The 23,945-nt window shown below is 49.3% G+C and overlaps 1 protein-coding gene across 1 annotated transcript in view; it reads left to right on the top strand.

Moving 5' to 3' along the window:
* The window catches only part of ZNF407 (zinc finger protein 407), a 388,042-nt gene extending 368,281 nt beyond the window's left edge, over positions 1-19,761 (top strand). Inside the window, exon 9 of the mRNA XM_061399513.1 lies at positions 17,784-19,761. Coding sequence (XP_061255497.1) covers positions 17,784-19,087 — 1,304 coding nt within the window. The 3' untranslated portion in view covers positions 19,088-19,761. The remainder of the gene's footprint in view (positions 1-17,783) is intronic.
* Positions 19,762-23,945: the final 4,184 nt, after the last annotated feature.

Below are 23,945 nucleotides of genomic sequence, written 5' to 3'. Positions count from 1 at the left end.
TGCTCACTTTGATGCGTTCTCCACACACAAGTTCATCTGAACTGGCAGTAACCTGACGTTCCCCTCACACTGCCACTGTAGCCCTGAGATCACTCAGGGCTGGAGACGGAGCACCGTGGGTCTCTCACACAGGCTGTCCATCGGAGCACACCACAGACAGACAGAGCAACAACGACAACACAGAGCAGAAAGCCAGTACTCAGCACCCGTGTAACTAAAGGGTAAACGGGAAATAAAAAGCAGTGTTAACTGACCACAATTACAGGCATCTGATAGACAGTCACACCCCCATTTTGATATACAGCCACATTCAGTGAAGATACGGCTTTCCCTTAATTGAATGGAGTATAGCATCCATTCACACGTGTCAATACAAATAGCAGGGAAGACCTCCCGGGGTCTCCCATAGACAGAACCCAAGCCCGCCTGGTACAAGCCCATCTCCAGCGTTAGGTGATCTGCATCTCCTCGTTTTAGGTATCTAATCTATACCTGTTTGGCATCTGTGAATATTCACTGCCCTTTGAATTAGCCTTGCCCGTTTCTGTATCAGCAAAGAGGTAAAACATAAAAGTGAGTGATCGTTCAGCCTAATGAGCTTTGTAATTGTTAGGCTTTCAAAGATCACATGGGCCACAGGGTTTGGTTCTGTAGAAAATAAATATGACACAGGACAGAGCCGATTTCTTTTCAGGGGCTAAAGTAAGTCTTTGAGTTGCTCTAATCAACTGGAGACGAGGAAAAGGAAATCATGGTGTTGTGTGACCGTCGACTCCTGGGATCCCTTAGATGCAGGATGACCTAATTGGCCACCGAAGGCAGGCACATGACCAGGAGCACCTGTGATGGGAAACCATCCAGCTGCTGTTCAAGGACCTTTTGTGACAAGGCCCTCAACTGTTTATATGTAAAGCCTCAACTTTAAAAAAGAAACAAGCTGACGTTCAGTTTACAAGTAGACTTAATCCTTTTCAGGTTTGCATCTGGATGAGTTTTGACCAATGTGTGCACTTGTGTAACCATTGCCCAAGTCAGGTTACAGACCATCTCCAGCACCTGCAACGTCTCCTGGGGTCCCTTCATGGTAACTGTCTTCACCGACCACGTGGTTCTTGGCAGTGCCTGTAGTATTGTCTCTTCCAAGGGTCACATGAATGAGATTGTGCAGTGGGTAGCCTCGTTTGCATTTAGGATAACTTTTTTGGGATTCAGTCCTGTTGTCGCACTTGGCAGCCGTTTTCTTTTCCTACTGAGCGTTACTCCATTGTTCGGACATAGCACAGTACACTTGTCCATTCTCCCATTTACGGACGTTTGGTTGTTTCCAAACAACCCAAGTTGTGGGCGATCGTGAACACAGCTACTCTAAGCATTTGGGCACAGATCTTTGTGTGAACATGTGTTTTCATTTCCTTAGGAATGGGGTTTCGAGGTCACATGGTGAGAAACTGCTGAACTGTTTCCCCTGATGGCTGTGCCGTTTTGCATTCCCACCGGCAATATGTGACAGTTCAGGTTGCTCCACATCCTCACCAGCACTTGGTGTTATTAGTCTTTTTAATGTCAGCCATTCTGGTGAGTGTGTCGTGGTATCTCATGTGGTCTTAATTGGTATTTTCCTAGCGATTAATGATGCTGAGCATCTTTTCAAGTGTGTATCCACCTGTGAGTTGCTCTAATTTTTAGAAAATTCTCAAGATGGGTTAAAACATACCACCAGTGCACTGAAGGGCTTCCTTGGTGGCTCAGCAGTAAAGAATCCACCTGCAGTGCAGGAGCCACAGGAGATGCGGGTTTGATCCCTGAATCAGGAAGAGCCCCTGGAGGAGGGCATGGCAACCCACTCCAGTATTCTTGCCTGGAGACCCACATGGACAGAGGAGCCTGCAGGCTGCAGTCCACAGGGACACAGAGTTGTACACGACTGAGGGACACAGCACGCACACACGCACTGAAGTTACACAGGGACGTGTGATTATCCCTCTTCTACATGGCGACCTGCCAGATACTTGGAGACTGTTCTTGTGTCCTTTTTTCCAGCCCCCTGAATCTAGATTTGCCAAGCCAGCCTGCCTAGTCCCTCCCTCCCCTCCACCCCCATTCCCGTGCTGTGGTTTCTGGACAGAGAACCTCTGCCTCCTACATCACCTCCGTGCAGACGAGTTCCAGTCTGTGGCCTTCCATTCAAACTCGGTTCCTGGCACTGAGTGTAGTGCTCTCCCTTGCAAACACTGGGTCTTCTTAAAGCGACCAAAGTGGGATTCCCTCTGGGAGCTGTAACATCCTGTTACGCTTAGACTTGATAAACTGCCCCTTTGGCTTTACCTGAGCTGTTGGTTAAAATTATTAACTTGCCAAGGCAAATGCCCCGCATCTTGAAGTAAGTCCAACCTCTGCCTAAGTACATGTACTTGACAGAGATCAGTACAGAGAAGTATTTGCAGGGGAGCCAGCTGATTAAATAATCAATGACAGCTTTTAAATTTGCTAAACTGCTAGGTTTATTTTGGACATTAAAGAGGTGCTGAGCAGTTTTGAATTATTTTGGTTGCTTTCAATCTTTGGTGTCTTCTATATGTGTCTGTAAAAAGTTACTGAGAAATATGCAAATATAGATAGCATAAGATTTTGATCCCCGTGGCCAAAATACAAAATACTATTGAAAACATCCTAGCTGATGAGAGCAGTTTGCCTTTCCTAATGTCCCTAGAGCCTTTGCAGAAAGTTTTCATAATTTATGGAACTGGTATTAGATCCGTTTTTAGGAATATATAGTGGCCTCTTGGGGAAAATTAAGTCTTGCCATTGGAACAAGTACACAGAATTGTTTACATACAGCTTCCTGGGATGGTGCTTTGTTCTGCTCCGTTTTGTTTTGTCTTGTTTTATTAATATTAGGGGACAAGACCTCCAAAACTAGATTCCTTGATAGTTCTGGCCTTGACTTCAAGAAGCCACTGGAATATTCCGTACTGCTCACAGCTCCTGTTACGCTGGGCTCTGTTCAGACTGGTTTGCTTGGCTTGGCGTTTGCTGGTGGTGTTTCTCCTTTTGCGTTCTCCCACTGTTAGGAACAACCCTCAGTACCCTTGATGAGGAAGTGGATCTGAATTTAAAACAGCCTTGTTCCTATCTCATACATACGGCGCTTTTCTAAACCCTGTCAGTCGTTAGTGACAATGAGATTTTCACTGGTAAGTTTAAGATAGGTGGTGTGAAATAAACATATCGTGTGCTTAGTTGCCCAGTCCTGTCCGACTCCTGCGGCCCCATAGACTGCAGCCTGCGGGCTCCTTAGTCAGTGGAATTCTCCAGGCAGAAATACTGGAGTCGACTGCCATTTCCTTCTCCAAATAAATATAGTAGTTGTGTATTAATTTTATTGTGAATAAATTACATAAATATGCCAGATATGACTAAAACCATATGATATTTGACTATTGGGGGGGGGGGACTATCATTTATTGTTACATGTGATGGTGGTGTTTAAAATGTCTTACTTTCTTCTGAAGATCACCATGTATCTAATGTTTTGGGCCAAGACTAAAGATTGTATTTGTGTATCACAGTCTTCTGGGTTCTTAACCTAGTTACTGCTACACTCAACACTCAGGCTGAATATACTGGTGTAGATCCCATTAGAGCAGAGACTTTCTCCTAGGACATTATTGTAGAGTAAAAGAATGCAGCATCAGCAATGTGTGTCTGAACGAGGGGTGACAGTTTTTTTCAGCTACACTAGGGAAATAGTCTGTGTGCATGTAGAGCCCATAGCTATGATCATCTCAGCAGAAAGTTTTACATTAGGACTTCATGTCTAGCTGGGAATTAAACGTGACTCATTTTAATTAAAATGCATGTTAATAACTGAATCATCGAGTTTACATTGTTATATAGGATTATTAACACTCAACCTAACTGAGCATTTAAATTCCTTTTTCTGGCTTAGGTTGGGGCATTGAGCAGAATCATTGGCAAGACATTGGCCTCCTACACGGAGACCCTTTGCCTGCAAACAGTGGAAATGTTGCCCTGGAAATGTGGCTGAAGTTTCATGACAATGAAACACGAAGCCTGCCAGGCCCATCCGTGCCAGCCTTATAAAACAAGAGCACCAATTTTATCATCGCCGCCTTTTGTTCTCCACGGTGCTGCTCCTGTGGCTGCTGTATGAGCGCCGGAGCCAGGGGCCTCCGTTGACCCTGCTCTTTCTGCTGCGCACTGTCTGTTCTCGGCTGCAACACTTCTCACCCCCACACCCTCTTCTTTTTAAAACACGGAAACTCGAATGTTGAAAACCTTGAGCCATTTTTATAAGGTTTTGTGCTGACAGACCACAGGGCTTTGTTGCTGGATTGCAGATCAAATATGAATTGGGGTGGGGTTGGAAGAACATTTCTTCCTTTTAAGCAGAAGGAAGAAACCCACTGCTCTGTAAGTCTCAGAATCCGTCAATGTGTTATTGTATTGCGTTGATGTCCATTTTTCATTATCTTCATGAATGGGTGTTTTCCATCTTAATGCACAGTATTTGCATGTGATAAACCAGCCAGTTTTAACATGGCTTCTTTTTAATATTTCTGAATTTCCATTCAAACAATCAGAATTCTGATGTGAAATAACACTGGGCCAAATATGATAACTGTAAATCCATCTGAGCTGTAACGCTACCATCAGCCCATTAATTTCCAAATCTAAATAACTCAATCAGCTACTGTACTGTGGAGGTGGAGGTGCATCAGATATTTAAGAGAATGTTTATGATTCATAGCTTAACAGGAAAGAACTGACTCTGCTACATCATTTTTTTAAAGGCAGCAATGCGAGACCAATGATGTGATGCCATTTTCTGTAGACTGGACAGTGGTGGAGGCCAGGCTACTCAGATGGCCCCAGGAACACCAGCTTGTCCTAGAATCACAGGGTTCTCCGGCACGGGGAAGCTGAGAGCATCTGCCTCAGAAAGGCGGATGGAAGCAGAGCCCCTGCGGAGATCTCTGCCCACTCAGCTCACACGGCCTCACTCCCCTCTGCCTCATATCTGGGCGTTCCCAGGGAGCATTTCATCCTTCTGATACGTCTGTTGCATCCACTCATCATCCAGTGGTTAGAAAGTGGAGCCAGTCCACAGCACCCTGATGTCAGCACAGCAGAGACCTCCCCACCCCGCCACCACCAGCCAGGACTCAAGATCCTCCTTGGCCAGCCCCTGGGCGGCCCTGCAGAGAACCCGGGCACTGTTGGCCTCTCTTCCTTAGTGTTTTCATGGTGTTGAAGTTAAACCTAATTAGACAGGTTCTCCCTCTTTAGGTCCACATATTCTTCCACATGTGAGGGTTTAAGCCAAAAAGTCTCTTATCAGAGTTTACTGTTTTTCCTCCCAAATGCCCCTTGCCCTCTGACCTTCAGTATGTCCAAGCTAAGTTTGGGCCAGATAAGTTGTGTTCATGACCATTTCTTTGTAGATTGAAAAGGAGTGAAGCCTTCTTTACTAATAAGGCTATATCCAAAATTCAAGCAAATTTTGAGCATATCAGAATATTTAGGATTCTGATTCTTCATGTGTGAAAGTGAAAGTCACTCAGTCGTGTCCGACTCTTTGCAACCCCATGGACTGTACAGTCCATGGAATTCTCCAGGCCAGAATACTGGAGTGGGTAGCCATTCCCTTTTCCTGGGGATCTTCCCAACCCAGGGATTGAACCCAGGTCTCCCACACTGCAGGTGGATTCTTTACCAGTTGAGCCATAAGGGAAGCCCAAGAATACTGGAATGGGATCTTCTATTCCAATGGATCTTCCCAACCTAGGAATTTAACTGGGGTCTCCTTCATTGCAGGCGGATTCTTTACCAACTGAGCTATCAGGGAAGCCCCTTTTTATCATCCTGTGTTTTGAACTTATTTATTTATTTATCTACATGTATAAATAAATTCAAGAAGTGGGACGATAAAACCAAGAATTGAATGATAAAAGAGTGTTTCTAAGAAAGAACCTAAGCTCAGTGAGGTGAGCTGCCTAAGTTACAATTTGGGGGGCTGCTTATGTTGTGTAGGGAAAGCTGGTGGACATGGTTGATGCATGGTCATTAATTCACGAGCAGGACGGGGTCAGATATAAGAGCAGAGGAAGCCAGCAGTGTTTGTTCCAGACAATGCAAGTCACTTGCCTGGAAAATCCCACGGACGGAGGAGCCTGGTAGGCTGTAGTCCATGAGGTCGCTAAGAGTTGGACACGACTGAGTGACTTCACTTTCACTTTTCACTTTCATGCATTGGAGAAGGAAATGGCAACCCACTCCAATGTTCTTGCCTGGAGAATCCCAGGGACAGGGGAGCCTGGTGGGCTGCTGTCTCTGGGGTCGCACAGAGTCAGACACAACTGCAATGACTTAGTAGCAGCAGCAGTAAGAAGGAGGCCCAGACAACAGAAGTTACTCAAAGCACCTGGAAGAAAGGCAGGTGAGGCTGGACTGTCCAGCACCGGGGCCCAGCGCAGGAGGCTGCAGAGCGGCTCCTGAGGGGTGGGGGTACCTTGGCCCCTGGGCTGGCACCAGTTAGCACAGCTTCTTAAGGTGCCTTTAATGGAACCTTTCCTAGGAGGTGTTTTTTTCCCTTCATTTTATGTCTGTGATTTATCCACCTGACTTCCTGGAATTTCTGTTAAGAATTCCAGATACTCAGTAATACTTCTCAGGGCTTAGTGACTAACGGGTGCCTTGGCGCTCTGCAGATAAAGGGAGACAGCAGCTGCTAGGCCAGTAGGATAACACAGCGCAGTAATCAAACGGACGTGCACAAACGCCGAGACGCGTGGTGTCCTTCTCCCGGTTCTGCCCTTTGGCAGTGCAGCTCCGAGTTCCTTTCAGCCAGCAAATGAGGAATTAATTCAGTACTGTCATTCTGATTGTCTTGCGACTCCGAGAAAGAGTGGGACATTTCTGTTCAGGAAAATACTTGACAGCGTTTAATAATAAATAGGGGTGAAGGAAAACATATGAATTTCCATATTCCTGTGAGCGTCATTCCAAGTTTTGAATGCGTCCCTTTCCTCCTTCCTGTTCGCGAAGCCGCTAACCGTGTTGTGTTCTGATTAATGCCACATGTGAGGGTTCATGACTCAGTGCTCGTGTGCTCCGAGGTCGTGTCCTCGTGGTAGTTGTGGAACTAGAACGACACGTGTCCAGGTTTATCTGCGGCGGGGTGAGGTCTGCACCCTGTCCTGTGCTCAGTCCAGTTACCACCCCTGTGACTCTCAGTTTGGGGGGTAAATTTCACGGTGTTCCTGGTGATCCGTTACCTATTGAAGAGCTGCTTCTAGTCTCAACGGTGTTCCTGACACTTAACGTGGTTGATCACCTTCTTCTTACTTGCTTTCTGAGACTCACGGTCTTGACCACCTAGTCATCTCCTCTGACTCTGACTTTTCTGCACTTATCAGGGTCCCCTTGGTCTCTCTCCTTAACTGTGATCTCCTTTCAGCCTAACACACACTGCCTGGGGGAGGCCTCCCCTCGTTATCATGGACCCCACCTCCATGCTGGTAGCAGCCACGCATGCAGTTTCCAACCAAACCCAGCCCTTCTGTTGGCCCAAAGCACAGCGCCGGAAAGAATCAACTAGCTACTTCCTGGTTCTCCCATGGGAATCCAGTTCTCAGCTTGACTTCTAAATTGAGAGCTGCACTCATGAGCTGATGTGGGAATCCTTGACATTTTCTGCCGTTAAAAAAGTCAACGGGGGTATTTTCATACATTTTTATAATTACGTTTAAAATGTTTGCTTTGTTTTGAAATGACAAGATAAGAGAGCCTGCTATTTGCAAGCACTTATTTGCAAATAACATATTTTGCTTGTGCACAGTCATTATTCTTGAAGAATTAAATTGATATGTTTTCTTTCCCTTTGGGATATGATATTGCATGTATATGGGTATAATAGGTCCCCTTTTTAATTGGCTTTTAAAGTACTAGACATATTTTTATGTGCTACATAAGAATCTGTATCCAGATTCCAGATCATCCTGGAGGTCCACTTGAAGTGGATTTGCAGAATCCCCGACACAGCACTTCCTCCTTGACTTACATTTCAGTGATCAAGTCTCATACGCTACTGGCGCTCAGAGCTACTGAGGCTTCAGCTGCTGCTGTTTCAGTGTTGTAATTTGTAAGTTTATTTTCATTCATTCCATTCATTTAAAAGCAAGGGTTCAGGCCTCCACGTTTGGACTTTGTTTGATACTTTCAAATGAGTATTTAGCCTTGATTATCCCAGGCATGTGGGATACCCTGCAATTTTAACAGAGGAGTTTTACTTGGGTATTTAGGAAGACATTCAAAATAAAGATGGTAGAATTCACTGGTTCAGGAGGAAATACGTTGTCCTCTTCCACGGTGACCAGCAGTCTCCCCACCCTGACCCCACCTCTGTCCTGTGCTCACTGCAGAGAAGGCCATGTGCTGGGCCAGCCTCAGAGCAGGACAGCACCCGTTGCTCCCCGAAATCAGTCTGGTGGACCCTGGAAAGGGCAGATCTACGGCCCCTGCTCACTCGTATGTTCACAGCCTCCGGTCAGAGCCTGCTCTGCCTGTGCCTGAGCTGGGTGGTCAGGCCCTCACTGTGAACCTTACCTGGTGCCAACCGCCCACAGCCGGGCACTGTGTCCCCGTGTTCTCGGTCCCCAGATTCAGGGTGTCTGTGGTCTTCGGGAGCAGGGGGACTCCACCCAGTACCCACTCAGTGGATGCTCGGGGCCCTCACACACAGGAAAGGTAGCAGCCATGTACCCAGAATGGATGATTAATTGACTACATGGAGAAGAAACTCACATTGTTTTAAGTCTACACCAGCAGCTGCCACTGCTCGCCTGTGAGCAGATGTTAGGCCTCCAAAAGCCTGGCTGATAATTAAAATACTAACAGTGAGCTTTGCCCAGCTGCAGGTTCTGCCTACTGTAAATTCGATTTTAATGGTGCCTCTGTGCTGTGACTGAGGAGTAGTTTGCTTTTTACCTTCATACACAAGTGTCTGCAGTGGAGACAGTCATCTACTTCCTCTCATCTCCTCAGGAAAGACAGGAAGATACTTTGAAACACAGGCAGTTGGAACATGCCTACAACAATTAGCGTGATCTTTTCCTTGGGTTTGCCAGAAACACACAGGAGGCCAGTTTTATCTGCCATTGGCCTGTGAACTCAGCCGCATTAGAGGAGGTCCACGAACACCATTGACTGGACTTCTTTGCGTGATTTTACCTTCTAAGCGCGCGTAACAGTTACAGCTTCTGAAAAGGAGGCCTTGTCTCTTAATAGTGCGTGATCTCTACGGGGAGTTTTACAAGACAGGCCGAGGATGCTCAGGAAAAGGACGTTGGGCTTCCTAATTTTCTGAGGCCGTAACTCCAGAAAGAATGGCAGCGCTAGTCTGAGTTGACGTCTTTAAGTCAAACGGAGACGGCCCTGCAGTAAGCAGACAAGGCTGCTGTTCCTCTGGAGTCTTTGAAGGCCTTCAGAAATGCTGCCAGCCTAAAATCCACCCGCTTGTTCAAGGCCCGAGCTCCAAGTGCAAGGGTGTGGCATGCGGCTTACCTTTCGTCAGCAGACCACAAGCACACACGGGTGAGGCCAGAGGCGCGGGCTGGAGGGCTGGACGCCAGGGCTCCCGGGGAACCACACACGTGTCCCAGGCGGGCTCCCCGCAGCAGCCAGGCCCGCCCTGACCCCCAGAACGCATGTGGGATGCCAAGGGCACGACCCTGGGCAGCCCCCTCCCTCCCAGCTTGTTCAAGACGTCTGAGCACTTTCTACTAGGAAACCCGATGGGCGTTAGGGGTGCTCTTGGCAGGTAAAGGCTGAGATCAGAGCTCTTCACTGTCTGACTTTAGTCCCATTTCATCCCCCTTGTGAATCATGATGACGCACTTCTGCCCCATGGGCCAGATCTCCAAAGTTCTGGGGTCCCATCCTGAGGGATCCACAGCCTCGCGGCCCTGGCAGCAGGGAAACAGTCACCATGCCCGCCGCCACGCCCGGCTCTGAAGCGGCCTGAGGGAGGTTTGCCTGCATAACTCCCGTTAGATCTCCATGCAGCCAGTGATCATCTGCACCTAAGGTTCTGACGCAATACAGCATCTCTTAGGGTTTGTGATTTTAAAGGTAAAATATTGTCTTTTATCCTTTGTCACTCTTCAATGCCCATGGAGACGCAAAGGTAGAAACTTGTCTGTTCCTGTATTTCCAGTTGGAGATAAAACTTATTCATGGTTTTTCCTGAGCATCTTAGAATTTCTTTCATGGGTCTTATATGATTATCTTTACCATTACTAGTCCTAAGTGATAACTGAGGGGAAGAGGACTAAGGCTTTTGTTTCTTAAATCTGGGCCCTGCCTTATTGTACATATTCCCTGCAGTTAAACAGGTAGCTTATAAAATTGTGTTTGAACTTAGGTCAAAGAGTCTCTCAGAAAAGATGTGGACTACAGTTAATTTTTTACAGAATAATAACTTTCCTCATCTCTTCTTATCAAACGATGGCCTTCATGAACTTGAGGACAGAGCAGTGACCTTTACTGTAACTCTGTGACACAGCCTTTATTTGTGGCATAAAGCAGGTACTTAGCAGGGTGCCTCTTATTTATCGTGTTGTCGTGTATTTAAACACATCCTTAGGCCAGGGCACGCTGGTTTCAGAATGACCAGCACATGCCTGAGCTCTGAAATACATCCCACCGGTATGGTGGTCACACTAACAAGCATGCCAGCATCCGAAGATAATTTCAATTTTGTGTCTCCAACAACCTCAGTATTTCTAACCTGTGTGTGAATTTTATTAACGTTGACCAAAATGCGTTTCTAATCCTTGAAAATAATGAGATGTAAGGTACCGACCATCCTTTGTTCTCGCCAAAAGAAAACAGAGAAAGATGGTGAAATTGCCATATTGTCATTTTGGTACACAGCCTGCTGCGATCATGGGCCACGCTGTTTGTGATCGGCTGCCTGCAGGACCGGGTCGGGGTTTCCTGTAGGGAGTCGAGCCTGCGGAGCTTTCTGCGTGTAGGGGACTGGGCGCAACTCCCTGACTGTGCCTCTTAGACTTCTTCAAGCCGGGCTGCAGGGGGTGCTGCTGGGGCCTTCGTGCAGGAACACCAGCATACCAGTAACTATTATTGTCCAGAAAATGACTCCATTACAGAGCAGTTACTGATATCGATGTGATTGGCTATACTATTGGTGACTGCCATTATACGAATAATTTATTCCCTGGTTTGAAATTTCTAAAAGGTTATATTTCATTGAATTTTAATTTGTCATTTTTCCAGCTTTCACTTGAGAAACTTACAAGCTTTTGTGACATTAAAATATGGCTCTAATTTATTAGCATAATCTGTTAATATTGTTTCATTTTAATAGACATTAACTATGATTTCTTAACATTCTTGTTAAAATCACATCTTAAAACTGAAGTTGAGGAAAACCGTAAGTGGCTTAAGAGTCACAGTGTCATATGTGCCTCAGATTTTCATATGAAAGGCATTGCTTTTTTAATTGCATCGTATTCGAGGTGCTTTGATTGTGACAGTGAGGCAGCCTAGCATTTCAAAGCTTAGTGCCCTCCCAAAATATAAAATGTAACACACACAGTGTCTGAGACATAACCTAGCACTGTGGAATACCACTGCAGGAGCAGCTGAGAAATTTAAAATAAATGCTGGCTGGTGGCGGCACAGTGGCTCACGTTGGATATTAGCACAGGCTTCCCTGACGCAGCCGACATTTCAGCCGCACAAGTCTTTTTAATGCCATCTTTATCTGCTACACGATGCATGAAATCTACTTTCGGTTTTAGAACTGCTGGTGACCTCTGACCCCTTTAGTGGAGACACAATGTGACCTTTCTATTGTCATCGGCTTTCGTTCTCCTGAAAATTCCATGAATTTTTATTACAAGTTTTTTTTTAAGCCAAGCTGAGTCTTCAACAAATTACTTGACGCAGATGAGATGAAGTTGTTGGAGTGGGTGAGACAAGTTTTACAGCCCGCGCGTGAGCCGTGAGGAGCCCAGCCTCTGTCCTGCGATGTCATACGCCAGTAACTGCTGAGCCTACTATTGGATAAATACATCATTTTATGGAACATTGATTGTTCTATAAACCCAATGGAGTATTATGCTCTATGATCAAACCATTTAGATTGTGTGTAGAGCACAGAAAATGCCATATTCAGGATGGTACTAAAAGTGCCATTTGAGTATTTTATGGATGTCATTACAGGGGAAACTTCTCTCTGTAGGCCCTGTTTACGGCAAAATTTTTTAGTCTGTAATGACATTTTTCATTCACAACGTATGCCTTCAAGAGAGGGGGCCTTGTTTTATTTGTTTCATTCGAGTTTACTGCACAAATTCTGTACATTTTAATTAAATGTAAGCTTAACAAAAGCATAAGGTATTTATTCTGTGAGGAAAAATGACGACAGCAACGAAAGGCTAACACGCCACAGAAAGGGAGCAGCCAGGAGCTAAACCCTAGTTGTGGCTTCTGCGACGCAGAGCAGAGCCGCAGGCATGGTTGCAGGGGGCGGGGGTGGGTCTCCAGCTTCACCCCCCTACCCCGCTCCTGCCTGGCAGGGCTCCTGGTCTCAGCGCTGGAGACGCTCCCTTCCAAGGGGACAAGGCAGGAGGGAGTGCTCGCGACAGTGATCTTCTGCAGAAGGGAGCTCATTAAAGAGCAGTTCCCTGAAAACAACACCTCAGCGCCCCCCACCACACTCCCCGCCCCAAAAAAGATTCTTTTTATTTCAGCTGAGTTGCAAACTTTCAATGCATTTGGCTATGATAAGGCAGTAAAATTCTTCTGTCCTCATGAAAGGAAACGGGCAGTGAGTTGGGAATCTCATAAACAGGCCCATCTCACCTGCGTTTGCACCTTCTACACAAATCTTCTTACTGTCTGTCCTGTTGGAAGCAGATCCAGAAAGGGCTGGTTTAGACCCTACTGCTTAGCTACTATCAGCATACTGAAACTGGACGCTGTCTTTGATAAATGCCAAGTGACATACAAATATTATGTGGAGTATCCATGCTTTGTTAAAGATGTGTGTGCAGTTTTGAAGCAGTAACAGTGACTAAGCAGTTGTGGATAAAATTGGCACAAACTTGCTGTGCTCCAGATACTGTGTCCATTGGGCCGTTTGCATTGGTGAACTTTACAGTTCATATTTACTCGAAAGATCTCAAAAATTGAAGTTGATGTGCCCAGTAAATTCTTGTTCATAGCTGGGTTAGAATGTAAAGTTACAGTAGAGATTCACATTAGTTTAAATGACGCTTGAACTTCTACACAGCTCAACATTAATTCATTATGGACGAAATGGAAGAATCTTCAGTGGGTGAATCTTTTCCAATCTGATTGAGGCTGTTACATTTTATAGGTGCTATTTTTCAAAGCAGTACTGACAGCACTCGAAGTTATTAAATTGCTGAATCAAAGCTGGACCTGCGGCCGCATTTATGAACTGTGATGGAGTCGCCGGCTTGCGTGGAGCCGAGGTGAAGGTGCTGGTGTTGATGAGCATAGTCACACCCGTGGTGACAGCAGTATTTACCCGCGTAGTTTACTTTAATGGTCTGGGAGTGGCTTAACCCACCTCCGGATTCAGATAAATTCAGTAAGCAGTTCTGAGTAGCATCATTATCTGTGCTCCCCAGGATTCAGAGGATAATTCTGTAACTTCAATCCTGCTGCAGACTAAAGAAAGAGTTGCCTGGACTCAAGCATGTAGCATCTCCCTCAGGGAGCATCGAGGATGGGGTGCTCGTGTCTTCCAGCTACAGCAGCTCCTCCTTTGTTAATGTCAGGGCACAATTCAGTCACTGAGTCGTGTCCAACTCTTTGTGACCCCACGGACTGTAGCCCGCCAGGCTTCTCTGTCCATGGGATTTCCCAGGCAAGAATACTGGAGTGGGTTGGTATTCCCTTCTCCAAGGCATCTTCTCAACCCAGGATTGAACCCAGGTCTCCTGCACTGCAGGCAGATTCTTTACCATTGAGCCACCAGGGAAGTCCCATCAGGGCAGTAGGTCCTCTTCTCAATCAGTTAGGGATGGGGGAGGGTGATTGGAAGGCTGATTTCTTTATGTTTTGTATCCATATTTCTTTTTTTCTCCTCCAAATTATAAACAAAATGACCTTGGAATTAAAGAATGGGCAGAAGCCAACTGGATCAGGTTCTGAGTGTGATGAAGACATGTGAAATGTTGCATTCGAAGTAGAAAAGTACAGGGAAGGAGAGGGGTCAAAGGGTAGCACAGGAAGAGCTTGGCAAGGACCAGAGACAAAAGATCAGGGAGACCTCAGTTCAGTTCAGTCACTCAGTAATGTGACTGCAATACTCCAGGTCTCCCTGTCCATCACCAGCTCCCGGAGCTTGCTCAAACCCATGTCCAGTGAGTCGGTGATGCCATCCAACCATCTCATCCTCTGTCGTCTCCTTCTCCTCCTGCCCTCAATCTTTCCCAGCATCAGGGTCTTTTCCAATGAGTCAGTTCTTCACATCAGGTGGCCAAAATATTGGAGCTTCAGCATCAGTCCTTCCGATGAATAGTTAGGACTGATTTCCTTTATGATTGACTGGTTTGATCTCCGTGCAGTCCAAGGTACTCTTAAGAGTCTTCTCCAACACCACAGTTCAAAAGCATCAATTCTTTGGTGTTCAGTGGTGTTCAGCTTTCTTTATGGTCCAACTCTCACATACATACGGGACTACTGGAAAAACCATAGCTTTGACTAGATGGATCTTTGCTGGCAAAGTAATGACTTCGCTTTTTAACATGCTGTCTAGGTTGGTCATAGCTTTTCTTCCAAGGAGCAAGCGTCTTTTATTTTCATGGCTGCAGTCATCATCTGCAATGATTTTGGAACCCAAGAAAATAAAGTCTGTCACTGTTTCCATTGTTTCCCCATCTATTTGCCATAAAGTGATGGGACTGGATGCCATGATCTTCGTTTTTTGAATGTTGAGTTTTAAGCCAGCTTTTTCACTCTCCTCTTTCACTTTCATCAAGAGACTCTTTAGTTCCTCTTCACTTTCTGCCATAAGGGTGGTATCTTCTGCATATCTGAGGTTATTGATTTCTCCCAGCAATCTTGATTCCAGCTTGTGCTTCATCCAGCCTGGCATTGCACATGATGTACTCTGCATATAAGTTAAATAATCAGGGGGGGGGTCCTAGCTGGGAGAAAACTGGGCATAGATGGCGACCCCCACCAGCTGAGACTGAGGCCTGCATGGAGGGGTGGACACAGGACCTGTGGAGCGCCCCACCCACCAGGCAGGCCTTCTGCTCCTGCACTGAGGCCAGCTCTGCCCTCTTTGAGGAGTGAGTTTAGGAGGATTGACATTCAGAACATGCCCATGTGATGAGGTTAAAGCACAGGGCACAGGAGCCCCCTCTGATCCTGACCCCAGCCATGGGGAGGCTCCCTCTGGCTTCAGGAGTTAGAGGGATGCAGTGGCCTGACTTCCTGAAAATCCTAACCAGTGACCCTTCCCAGCAGCACACTGAATGCCGGGAGTTTGCATTTTTAAAAGTTCATACGTGGTTCCCAGTCTGGGGCAGTGAGCCCAGGTGTCCTCGTGGAGAATATAATTAAGCGTCTTCTGTGGATCTGGCCTGACTTGCTGTTCCTGCTGAAAGGCAGGCCTTGCCCCTGGGTCTTTGCTTAAAGTGGATTCTGTATTGAAAGTAAACGCTTTCTCACAGAATGGCACCAATGCGGTAAGCAAAATAGTTGTCCTATTTTTAAGGGATGTTAGCAACAATAATCAACAATTCTTAATCCTTTTTTCTCCCTCGGTAAGAATAAAGTGTGCTTCTTTAAAAAAGGACCTACATTAGGGAGAGTGAAGTGAAATATTTTAAATGTGGTTGCCATTGAGATAAGAAATCATTCAGAGCTCATTCTCTCACTTAGCGCTTCCCAGGAGGAGCTAGTGGTAAAGAACCCACCTGCCAGTTCAGGAGACATGAGAGTCTTGGGTTCGATCCCTGGGTCGGGAAGATCCCCTGGAGGAGGAAATGGCAACCCACTCTGTGTGCTTGCCTGGAGAATCCCATGTACAGAGGCGCCTGGGGGGCTGTGGAGTCACAAAGACTGAAGCAACTCAGCACACGCTCACTTAGGAGGGAAGGAGGCGATAATAAGAAACTAATAGAGAATTAGGGACTTGAAAGAGAAAACAGGAGCTCTGTTTAAATAGTCTCTTTTTTATGAAAATGACTATAGGTTTCGCTCAGCTTTCCCTGTCGAGTTATTAAACAAGCCTCGCCTGTGTCGCAGGTGGCCTGGGGGGAACGGTGTCCACGCGCCTGACGACATCCTCCTCGCTTCTGCGGCCAGAGCCCCCTTTCTGTAACGGCAGGGAGGCCTGAAAGGTGGGCCTGATGCTCTCAGCCCAAAGGCAGCTCAGGGCTGCCCTGCCTTCCCTGGGCGGGCGGTGGGTGTCCACACTGCAGGGACAGGCGCCGTCCACAGGGACGGCCAGGTGCGCCAAGACCCGCAGCCCGCAGGCGCCCTCTCCCCGGCCCCGCACGCCCTGCACTTCCAGACCCCTGCTTCTGGCACGCACCCTGGTCCCTCGGGCTGATCTCCTCGTGAAACGATAGCAGGGTGCTCACCATGGGGAAGGCAGGGCCAGTATTTACGGCAATAAACGCTGGGCCCCCATCACAGTTCTCAAACAGATGCACTCGCTTAACTTTCCTGATTAAAAACACTCAACAGGTGTCTTCTCTGCACAGACTGTGGCCCACGTGCCTTAGTGCCTCCTGCAGAGGGGGCCCTGACAGCCTGGTCCCAGCCTAGCCTGTGATCCCCAAGAGCCGGCCCGGCCACCCCCAGACCCCACCTCTGCTGCCCTGGGTGCTTTGTCTCCAGGCTCTTCCCACTCAGACCCGGGGGAGAGCTTGGGTGTTCCTGTCCCTTCAGGCAGGCTGGGCAGCTGTCTCTCTGCAACTCTTGCTGAGTATCCTTCCCCAGAGCCTGAGCGTGGTGGTCCTCTCCATGGTTTGAAGGGCGGCTGCGTGCCAGGCGCTTGGCCAGACATCACAGCGACACGGTGGGACCCGTGCACGCAGGCGGCCTGTGTGCTGCCCCCGAGCGCCAGACAGCGGAGACCCTGAGTCTGTGCTGGGTGCCCGGCCGCCGTGGACCGCTCCCAGCAGGCTGGCCACCCTACTCCCAGGCTCAGCACCTGACATGCAGCAGGGGCCCACACGCTCGGGGCCTTAAACTCTCACAGCTGGTGTTTATCAAGGGCAAGTTTATAAATTCAGTATGCAAAGCTTTCATTCTTCTTGTCGAATAAACAGATACACTGTAAGCTAATATTGGGACATGGAAAAAAGATTTTCCTTTGAGTTAAAAGGAAAATGCTCTTAATACCAGCTACTGAACATCTTATTAGAAATGACCATGACTGAGGAGATGCCTCATATTCTTTTCGCAGGAACTGGAAGGGGACCATGGCTGTTGAGATTGTATCTGGACAGTCAGCCAGGGGTGTAGGCATCTCCCCCTCACAGCACAGCCCTGCTCTGTGTTGCTGGGAGCACCCATCGAGGCCCTGAGCACCCCCAGCTCCCCCACGCAGGCAGCTGGGGGATCTGAGTCATGGGTCATGGGGATGCTTCTGTTGAGGTTTTCCAGCTTCTCCAGAAGAACTATCTTACTTCTAATCCTAAAAGTCACTTTTCTAGGCTCTAACTGGTCCCTGTCTCCCCTAGGCATTGTGTCCAAGTCCTACGAATGCCGCCTGAAGGGCCAGGGAGCCACCTTCGTGGAGACAGACAGCCCGTTCACGGCGGCCGCGCTGGCGGAGGAGTCTCCCGTCAAGGACAGGCCGCTGCGGAGCAGCAGGAGGCCGGCGGCTCCACCAGAGCCGGTCCAACAGGTCATCATCATCCAGGGCTACGAGGGCGAGTTCGCCCTGGACGCCTCTGTGGAGGAGACGGCTGCGGCCACGCTGCAGACACTGGCCCTGGCCGGCCAGGTGGCCCGCGTGGTGCACATCACCGAGGACGGCCAGGTCATCGCCGCGGGGCAGAGCGGGGCGCAAGGGGGCAGCGGGGCTCCCAGCCCGGGCCTGCCGGAGCCGCTGGCCGACGGAGCCACGCAGGTGGTGGTCGTGGGCGGCTCCATGGAAGGGCATGGCATGGACGAGCCCCTCAGCCCCAGCGGGGCCGTCATTCAGCAGGTGACCAAGCAGGAGATTCTAGGCCTGGCCGAGGCCGGCGTCCCCCCGCCCGACGCAGCCTCCGCCTTGGACGCCCTGCTGTGCGCGGTCACCGAGCTGGGAGGGGCGGAGGGCCCGGCGGCGGCCGAGGAGAAGGGCAGGGCTGGGCCCAGGGACGTGCTGGTGCAGCTTCCGGGGCCGGAGGCAGCCACTCCTGCAGCCCCGGAGATCCACGTGTTCCACGACGGGCCAGACGGCGCGGCCGCCACAGAGCCGGTGGAGGTGCTGACCCAGCTGGTGCGGCCGGCCGCTGTGATTGCGTCGCAGGAGCGTGCACAGGTGGCCTTCAAGAAGGTGGTGCAGGGCATGCTGCAGTTCGCTGTGTGCGACTCGGCCGCGGCTGGCCAGCTGATGAAGGATGGCGTCACTCAGGTCATCGTCAACGAAGAGGGCACAGTGCACATGCTGGCCCGCGAGGGCTCCCAGATCATCATGCAGGAGGCCGAGGCACGCGGGCCGCACGTGGACCTGGCCGAAGCGGACAGCGAGATCTCGCAGATCATCGTCACCGAAGAGCTGGTACAGGCCATGGTCCAGGAGTCTGGCGGCGGCTTTCCCGAGGGGGCCACACACTACATCGTGACGGAGCTGCCGCCCGGCGTGCAGGACGAGCCGGCCGTGTACTCGCACACCGTCATTGAGGCGGCCGGCTCCCAGGAGCTCCTGCAGGCCGGGGCCGTGGTCCCCAGTGGAGCCGAACAGCTGACGAGCATGGTCATCTACACCCAGGAGGGCTCCCCGGCCGCCGCGGTCATCCAGAGCCAAAGAGACAGCAGCGAAGTCCACGAAGCCTGAGGCCGGGGGCTGAGAGACCAGCATAGGAGGCCATGTGCCCTGCACCCGCCAGCAAAGCGCGCGTCCAAGGGGCCGGGGATGGCCCTGCGCCGGCCGCGTGCACGCGGCGCCGGGGGCACGCACGCAGGAGCGCGGCCTGCAGCGGGGCGGGGCCGACCGAGGCAAGTCTGGTTACCGTTTGGTTCTTCTGTTGCTCTAACCCGTGTTCTACCCATTGTGCCGAGCAGTTAAGTTGTTTTCTTTTTTGTTCCCACAAATGTTTTCCCATTTCAGTTGTGAAAGGACCGTGCCCTAGCCATGGAAGAGTGGCTTCAGACACCGCTGCCCGTGCAGTCCAGCATGTCCCCACTGCAACAGTTCATTACATGTTTGGTTAAAAATTGCAGCTACGTTCAGTACCACGTCGAAGCAGCCTGCTCCTGTTCATTTTCCTGGAAATGTTAGGGTCACAGCGTCCCCAGACCAAAGGCAGCCTGTTCGTTTTGTGTACCGCCTTCCTCTTCCATACGTTGTAGGTGTGCTCCTTGCCCGGGTTGCTTCAGCTTAAAAGATTCCTCCTTAAGCCTATGGTTAAGAAAAGCCTTGACGTTTATTAAAATAAACCTTAGTTAAGAAAACCCAATGCTTCTAATTTTGACTTAGTTTCATACAATAAAGTCTATATGAAATGTGCATTCTGAAAAATACTGTTTGTATCAATATTTTGCTTTTATAACAAATGTTTCTTAATGTTGATATCATTTTCACAGGATTTATCAGTGATTTATGTCCGTGTGAAAGAGCTGACATCAAACATCAGTGATAGGGAGCCATGCCCTGGCCCCCCAAGGCCTGTGTGTGCCTTGCTATGGGGTCCCTTCCACTGGGGGTGCGAATTCATAGCCAGGTGATCCGCTTCTTAATTCAATTGCTTCTCTTCCAAAATTGTAAAACCCTCCCGTCCCCCAAACCCAAAGGTTGTTTTTGTTCTGTTTCTTTTTTCTTTGAAATAAACGGATAGCACTAAAAGAGAAGGATGACATTTTCTTTCCAGCAGCCAACTGACGGGCAGCCATAAAATGCAAAGAGTACTTGTTCCTCGTCGGCCAGCGTCGACTCCCCTCTCCACCCATGCTGAATGTGCTGGGTTCTGCTGGCCATCTCTGCACCCTGGTGCTGTGTGCTCCACGTTTGGCCCATGACCCAGGCAGATTCTGGTGACAGTAACATAGTCTATCGTGGTTCAGTTCAGTTCAGTTCAGTCGCTCAGTCGTGTATGACTCTTTGTGACTCCATGAATCGCAGCACGCCAGGCCTCCTGTCCATCACCAACTCCCAGAGTTCACTCGGACTCACGTCCATCGAGTCAGTGATGCCATCCTGACTCTGTCATCCCCTTCTCCTCCTGCCCCCAATCCCTCCCAGCATCAGGGTCTTTTCCAATGAGTCAACTCTTCACATGAGGAGGCCTAAGTATTGGAGTTTCAGCTTCAGCATCAGTCCTTCCAATGAACACCCAAGACTGATCTCCTTTAGGATGGACTGGTTGGATCTCCTTGCAGTCCAAGGGACTCTCAAGAGTCTTCTCCAACACCACAGTTCAAAAGCATCAATTCTTCGGCGCTCAGCTTTCTTCACAGTCCAACTCTCATATCCATATATGACCACTGGAAAAACCATAGCCTTGACTAGATGGACCTTTGTTGACAAAGTAATATCTCTGCTTTTTAATATGCTATCTAGGTTGGTCATAACTTTCCTTCCAATGAGTAAGCATCTTTTAATTTCATGGCTGCAATCACCACCTATTGTGGTTAGCATCTTAAAATTGTGAAGAGCAGAAGGGAGAAAAGGAAGAGAAAACGGTACTGTTGTGGTTTCCATCACAGTCCTGTTTATACGCCCCCTGAGAGGTCAGCTTGGAAGCCAGCCTTGGCCGGGTGCCTGAACCCTCTGTGTCTCCCCTGACCCGGTCCTCAGAGCCCTGGGTCCCACCCATCTGCAGGCACCTCCCTCCAAAAAAAAATTAAAAAAAGGAAAATCTCAGGCTTGACACTGCAATTCATAATTAGCTGGGTATGACTTGCCCCCGATTCTTAAAAATGGCAGGGCAGTTCTGCTCCTCTCCAACACTGTCTTCAGCAAACAGTGACAGCAGCAACTTGGGTTTGTTTTGTTGAGAGGAAGATGACCTTTACAAAGTGATGCCCCTCGCCAAGCTTCTCGTACATGTAAAAAAAAAAAGTGGAGGTGGGGGATGATTTTCAGTGGGAAAATATCTTCTTGATCATTCCTCCCGTTGGCTGCAGACCGCAGCCTTCAGCTTGGATGCTAATTCCTAACCGCGCTTAGTCCTGTATGGCTAACCTTTCTGCTGCAGTCCTGGGTGTTGACACTGACATGCTGCAGTTTACCGTTTGTGATTTATTTAGGATAAATATGTCTCAGGTGGCATTTAATCCTTCATAAAACCAGTGTAGCCTGCAGTGTCAAACCAGCAATCGTGTTGTATGCACAATGAAAAGAGCAGGCCTTTGCATTAAAAAAAAAAAAAAAAAACTGTCCAGAAGGTGTTTCAAGGCTCAGAAGGATTGCAGAGGATTCACTAGGCTCCTGTGTCCTGTAATTACCTGTAGAGCTGGGTTAATGTGGTCTCTCTCTTCTCTCTCATTACACAACTGCTGGAATGTGAGGGTGTTGAAGAAACACGTACAGAAGCGTGGGCCTTGGAATAACGAGGCACGGCCCATCGCCGTGCCGGCGTGTTCCCTGAAGCACAATCTTCCATGAGGCGCACGCGAGGAGCCTGAGGCTTCCTGGAGGTTGGGCTGGAGAAGACAACACAACTCTGAAGCAGTGAAAAGCAGAGCAACAGAAATGTTTACTTGGAGACCATGGCCCAGAAGGAACAGCTTCTTATCAAACCCCGGCCAGGACCTTTGGTGGGGAGGCTGGGACTGCTCAGTCCAAGGTAGAATACAGAAGTGGCTGAGGTTTCCAGCTTCCAGGCCGGAAGGTGGGCAAGGCTTTGTGTTTATGAAGAGCTCGCAAGAGCTTTTCCGTACAAAGGGAGTTCTGGCCGTGTAAGGTCACTTAAATGAGGTGTGTGGCTCAGCCAGGCATCCTTCGGGGCTGCCTCAGGCCTGGAGCAGAGGGAGGGAGGGTCCTCCAAAACAAGCCCCCCACAGGCAGGGAACCCACAAACAGACAGACCCGCATCTCCTGAGAGATGCAGAGAGCATTCATTTGCTTCTTGGCTTTGAGAACCAAGTCCCCCCACAGGCAGGGAACCCACAAACAGACAGACCTGCATCTCCTGAGAGATGCAGAGAGCATTCATTTGCTTCTTGGCTTTGAGAACCAAGTGACTGTAAGATGGTATCAGTGGAGCCCTGAAAATTCCATTCAACCCAGACACATGAGCCCAGAGCGCTAGAAGACACCCCGGAGGAGCCTCAGTGAATCTTTGCTCAGCCTCCTGGTGCTGAGAGGCCACTGCACAGAGCACAAAGAGGTCCAGGCCTGGCCCTGGTCACACCCAATGGCGGCTCAGCCCCAGCCCCGCTCTGTGCAGCAGGGCCCGGCTGCCTGGTAGCTGGGCCTGTGGGAAGTTCCCTAACAGCAGGGAGCGTTTGCATCTCGGTCACAGCACATCTATCGTGATCCTGAACATAAAACAATGGTGTCAGGAAAGAATTGAAGAACCAGCTTCGAATCCTAACCCAGAGCAGGTTCTGGGAGGAGAATGAGGAAAGGAGAAAGGCCCTTCGTGGAGTAAACCTCAGAAAGAGCGGGGAGTCTTCCCTCCTCTTCCTGTTGAATTTTAGCCCACCATGGAAGAGAGCGGCCCTCGCATTCGAGTAGCCTCCTCCTGCTCCATCTTGCTAAAGGATACAATCCCTTTTTTGCTCCTCTAGGGTGATATCATTTTACATGAAGGAAAAAGTTCGCTCAGATGGCAGTTATACGTTTCGGAAGCACCTTCTAATCAGGGATTGGTGATTCATTATTAGCTTCAGCGGGCGATCCATCTGACATGTAAGGGGAAAAAATTAGCAGCTGTCACTGCCTGATGAGTTAATTTCCTGATATGCCTGACACTGAAAAGCCATTTGGAGACATGGCAGCGGCTGACGGGAAACCTGGTGCCGCTCATAGCTGGAGATGGAGCAGGGCCGGGCGGGGCGGCAGGGGCGCGGCGGGCGGTGTGTGGCCTGACGCAGGTGCCCCATGTGTGTCCTGCGCCCTCGTCCAGAGCCCCATGCACCCGGGAGCCCGCAGCAGGGACCCGGCCCTGACCTCAGAGAGGCATCACGTCACGTTCTCCTTCCGTCGGGCCTCTTGGCAATTTCCATAATCGGAGCTCAGTTCAATCATGGGATGATGGTTTGTCACTGTGAAAAGTTGCCCGGTGAAATAAACATCGCGGAGACTCAGGAGGAGGGAGTGAAGGCAGAGGATGTGGGCGCCCGGGGGCTCACGGGCCCCGAAGGGAGAGCCAGGCCTCCCTCCAGCCCTGTCCCCGAAGGGTGCATCCCCAGGGGCCCCACTGCCAGCCAGCAGGTTGGGAGAAAGCTGGAACGTTTTCTAATACCTGATGTGTTAGTCGCTCAGTTGTGTCTGACTCTTTGCCACCCCGTGGACTGCAGCCCACCAGGCTCCTCCGTCCATGGGATTCTCCAGGCAAGATTAGTGGAGTGGGTTGCCATTCACTTCTCCAGGGGATCTTCCCGACCCAGGGATCAAACCCAGAGGCAAAAAACAAAGGCCTCTCGATCTTAGACAAAAGGCCAAGAAGATGGAAACTAGGAACAGAGAACTCAGTGTAAGAACAACTTGTATCCCCAGGAGGGATGCACAAGGTCTGGGTGGGAGAAGG

The sequence above is a fragment of the Bos javanicus genome, chromosome 24 (assembly GCF_032452875.1).
Source record: "Bos javanicus breed banteng chromosome 24, ARS-OSU_banteng_1.0, whole genome shotgun sequence".
Taxonomy (NCBI): domain Eukaryota; kingdom Metazoa; phylum Chordata; class Mammalia; order Artiodactyla; family Bovidae; genus Bos; species Bos javanicus.
Note: the sequence above shows the minus strand (reverse complement) of the source record. Positions and strands in the feature narration are given on the sequence as shown.